The sequence below is a fragment of the Aplysia californica genome, unplaced genomic scaffold (genome assembly GCF_000002075.1).
Source record: "Aplysia californica isolate F4 #8 unplaced genomic scaffold, AplCal3.0 scaffold00126, whole genome shotgun sequence".
NCBI lineage: Eukaryota > Metazoa > Mollusca > Gastropoda > Aplysiida > Aplysiidae > Aplysia > Aplysia californica.
This window is the reverse complement of record NW_004797396.1, coordinates 1,273,774-1,277,742: the sequence shown is the minus strand read 5'-3', so window position 1 is coordinate 1,277,742 and position 3,969 is coordinate 1,273,774. Positions and strand designations below refer to the sequence as shown.

At 40.8% G+C, this 3,969-nt stretch overlaps 1 protein-coding gene across 1 annotated transcript in view; it reads left to right on the top strand.

The window, feature by feature from the left end:
* Positions 1–3,683, top strand: part of LOC101849123 (cyclin-dependent kinase-like 1) — a gene marked incomplete at its 5' end in the record, with an annotated part of 13,287 nt that extends 9,604 nt beyond the window's left edge. Inside the window, 1 exon segment of the mRNA XM_013081344.2 lies at positions 1,308–3,683. Coding sequence (XP_012936798.1) covers positions 1,308–1,421 — 114 coding nt within the window.
* Positions 3,684–3,969: the final 286 nt, after the last annotated feature.

Here is a 3,969-nt window from a genome sequence, read left to right as displayed (position 1 = left end):
GGGTTCGTGGGTGGGGGCTGCGTTGTCTGTTTGTGAGTGGGTTCGTGGGTGGGGGCTGCGTTGTCTGTTTGTGAGTGGGTTCGTGGGTGGGGGCTGCGTTGTCTGTTTGTGAGTGGGTTCGTGTCTGTTGCTTTGTGAGGGCAGTGTTGTGATGTTTGTGAGTGGGGTGGGTCTGTCGGTGTGTCAGGGGAGATTTTGTCTGTCTGTGGGTGGGTGGGTGCTTCAGTCAGTTGATGTCTGTCTGTGTGTTGTTGTAGTTTTGTCTGTTTGTGATTGGGGTGAGTTGGTCAGTAATGTCAGGGCAGTTTGTGTGTGTGTGTGCAAGTGGACGAGTGTATAAGTAAGTGTTTAGAGGGTGGTGACTTTGAGGAAATTGGTGGACAAATGGAGTTTGCTATTTTTTTTAAAGTTAAGATGAGTTTCAAGAGTATTGTGTGGAAGTGCCCAAGTGTTACACTAAAGATGCTGGGTTTTGCTGTTGTGAATGCCATGGCTCGAATCTAGCTGTGTGAGGATGTTAAAAATGGGTGCAGTTTGTTGCTAGATCAATTTTTTTAACACAAGTTATAAACCAGGTGCTATGGTGTGGTTTGCTCCTTTTTTCCTATTAAAAAATCTATCGTCTCTTTCTCCCCTCCTTCTTTTTTGTGTTTGTTGCTCTCTTGTAACACCTCTAATCTTCTGCACTTATATGACCTTATTGTGTTGCAAGTGCCGTAAAACTCTTACGAAATCTAAAAAACCGGTTTCACTCGTGGTTGGGTGTATGGCACCACTAACAGGTCCTATTTCTTTCTTTATTCTCTGTTGGTTTTTTGTTTTTTTCTGTCTCTCTTGTTCATCCCGGGCACAAAATGACTGTTTATGTGTTGATGTGCTTCCTGTGCTTTTCTTTTCTCAAATCTCATTTCTGTTTGGAGATGAACGGAGTCCTGTTATCTTTGTTAGCCTCTTAACCCACTCAGTACCATTGGATTTCCAGTAGGAAGATGGCTCAGGACCACGCAAAGGGGAATAAATCCATGTTTGTAATGTAGTGGGTATTTTGAAAAAATCATTATAAAATAACCAATCCATTGATCAAAAAAAATCTTGAAACAAGTTCTTCACAAATGAATAAATTTTAATTTAAAAATTACTTGTTTATTGTGTGTGTTGACTGTATTTCATAATTGAAGATAAAATCAGCCGAGTTGTAGATCTAGATCCGTTACGGTACTGAGTGGGTTAAATGATCAAGATCGTGTAGATTGGGGCATAAATCACTTATAGCCGTTGTTTTTCTCTTTGTGTTTTGTTCCTCACAGCCGCAGTTGCCAAACTTGGCTATGAATCCATCCCCGTCTCCCGTCCCCAACCCCAAGTACCACCAAGCCAGTAAACCCAAGCCGCGGTTCGACCACCACTTACCAAACATCTGACTTTTCGGCCAAGGGGTTCAGCGCTACGATGGAAACTGAAGATCTCCTGGCAGTGGCTGCCGCAAACTTTTTTCTCTCTCTCTCTCACGGTTTTTCCTTCATTGTTTCCCTCACCACGGCTCTTGTCTGCGCCACTGTAGCTTGACGCTACAAGCTTCAATAATGTAGCTTGATGCAGCGAGTTTCACCGCGTATTTTAAATCATTGCTTCACCATTTCTAGCCTCTAAGGCTAGGCTAAGATATGGTTGGAGTGTTGTTGGTAATCCTACAGTCTAGTGGAGTTTACTGAAACCAAATCTGGGTAGAGAAAGCCTTCATATTTTGTATCCCACCGGTACCAGTCTTTCCTGAAGCGAATTCTGATACTGATTTTTTTTATAACCAAAAAGTTATGATGAAAACTGTCATTTGAAGTACAATGTAAATTTCTGGTAAATTCCTAATCTTGTATGTCACCCATGCTATCTACGAGAGTCATTACTCGTGGTACCTGTGTGGTGTGTTACTTGTGCAGGATGCTTAGTGCGTTACTGGTGAGTCAGTTACTTCTGACCTGTCAAACAGACTTGCACGTCAGTATTTTAGAACTGAGGCCATTGTGAGACTCACTTCTTCAACAGTAAGCCCTACATTTTGGGGGCATCTAGACTGTAGGATTACCTGGTAGTGCGACACTAAATGATTGTGCACCTCAATGTTCAGACATGATGGTGACTTCAACAGTTTGGTGTTGATGGTGGACGTAGAAAGGAATAGATCAGATAGCCTACTGGTTGTACATCCACTGATGCTTTGCTAGTTTATTTGACTGTACACAACAAATTGATGTTCTGATGTCGACTTATTTTGTATGTGAAGTTTGATGGCTTTGCGTGTAAAGAGCTTTTTTTTTTCTTCTAGTTAGCATCAGTGCCGAGGCATGCGTGTCTCACCACACGCGCGTTGTGAGGGAAAGGTTGATGGACCGACGGGCGGTGGGAAGGAAGGTGCCACGGCCTCTGTGTCAGTTATCACAGTTTTAATTTGTCTCAACTCAGCAGGAACCCTGGAGGCCATTTTTCCCCCTTACATGTGTCCGGTTTATTTTTTATTTTTAAATTTTTTTTCTTTCGTCTTCTGTCGGAAAACTACAACACTCGGGGTGAGCAGTCCTCGATTTTCATCACATTTCAAATGTTACCATCAACCTCACTTGTTATTACCATCATCATTATTCTCATCATCCTCGTTATTCTCATCATGGTCATCATTTGCAGTCCCAGCTCAATTATCATGACTTTGTCTCTTCTGCCCTCATACTTCTTTCTATCACATTTACTACAGACTGACAGACTGTTGATTCCTGTCTCTATGTTGGTGACTTACCTTCTCCTCCTCCTCTTCCTCTTCCTCTTTTCCTTCTACTCCTCCTCACACGCTGTACTCATGCTCCAAGCCACCATCTTACCTCAGTCGACCCTCTATCTTCTCTCTGGAATAGAAGTGTTCCAACTTTTAACTCTTTCACCCTCTGCTTGTTCTATATTGCCCCTGGTACATACATGATTGTACCCCCCCCTCCACCCACCCAATCTCTCTCCTCCAGTTCTGTACATCATTGATCATACTCATATTGTCATCATTATTATCATCAGCAACACTTGCAACAACACGTTTGCTGTGTGCCAATCCCACCCTCACTGTGTGCTGCACAGCCTGTGTTCATGCAGTGTGGTTGTACTTTCTTCTTTTGTACATTTCTTTTTCATTTATTGTTGGTTTTTGGGGGGGGTTTTACATGATATGAACAAGAAGTTGGGAAAAAAATGAACAAATGATGATCAAAATGAAATTTGTGTCTCTGTAAGACCATACCATGTTTGGTCAACTGCAGTCTTTCTCAAATTTTGTTGTTGTTGTTTTTTTTGTGTCTTATCTGTTTTTAATTGAAACTAGACAGCCAGTTCTAACTCTTAAAATGCGTCAAGTGTGATAGTGAAGGTCTTTCGATGGTTCTCATGAAATTTCGCAGTGCTACATTAGTTTCATTTACCATGGACCGTGGACTTTTAAGTCTTTTGAACTGCTTTAATGAGGTACGTAGACTCAAACGATACTTCCATTCATATTTCTGAAACATATTGTCATCATGTTACTGTTATGATATAACTAGACAAAGCTTCACCAATACATGCTCTTCGGTCTTAATTAATGCTTTACTTTTGTAAACATTTTCCATTTATCTACGCTGAATTGAATATAAATCTACTACATGCAGGCAGCTCGCTTCTTATTCAGTTCTTGAATTATTTTAAATAATAATAATAATAATAAATGACATTTATATAGCGCTCAACCCCGAATAAAGTACACAGGCTCTGAGCGCTTTACAATACAGTACAACATACAACAGTAACATGAAACGTTGTGTTCTGACTAAAGAAAAGTATTCCAAATATTCATCTTATTAATTAAAAAACAGAAACGACTTCAGCTGACATTTGAATGAATCAAAAGATTTGATTTCTCTCAACGTACTTGGTAAAGCATTCCAGATCTTGGGGCCT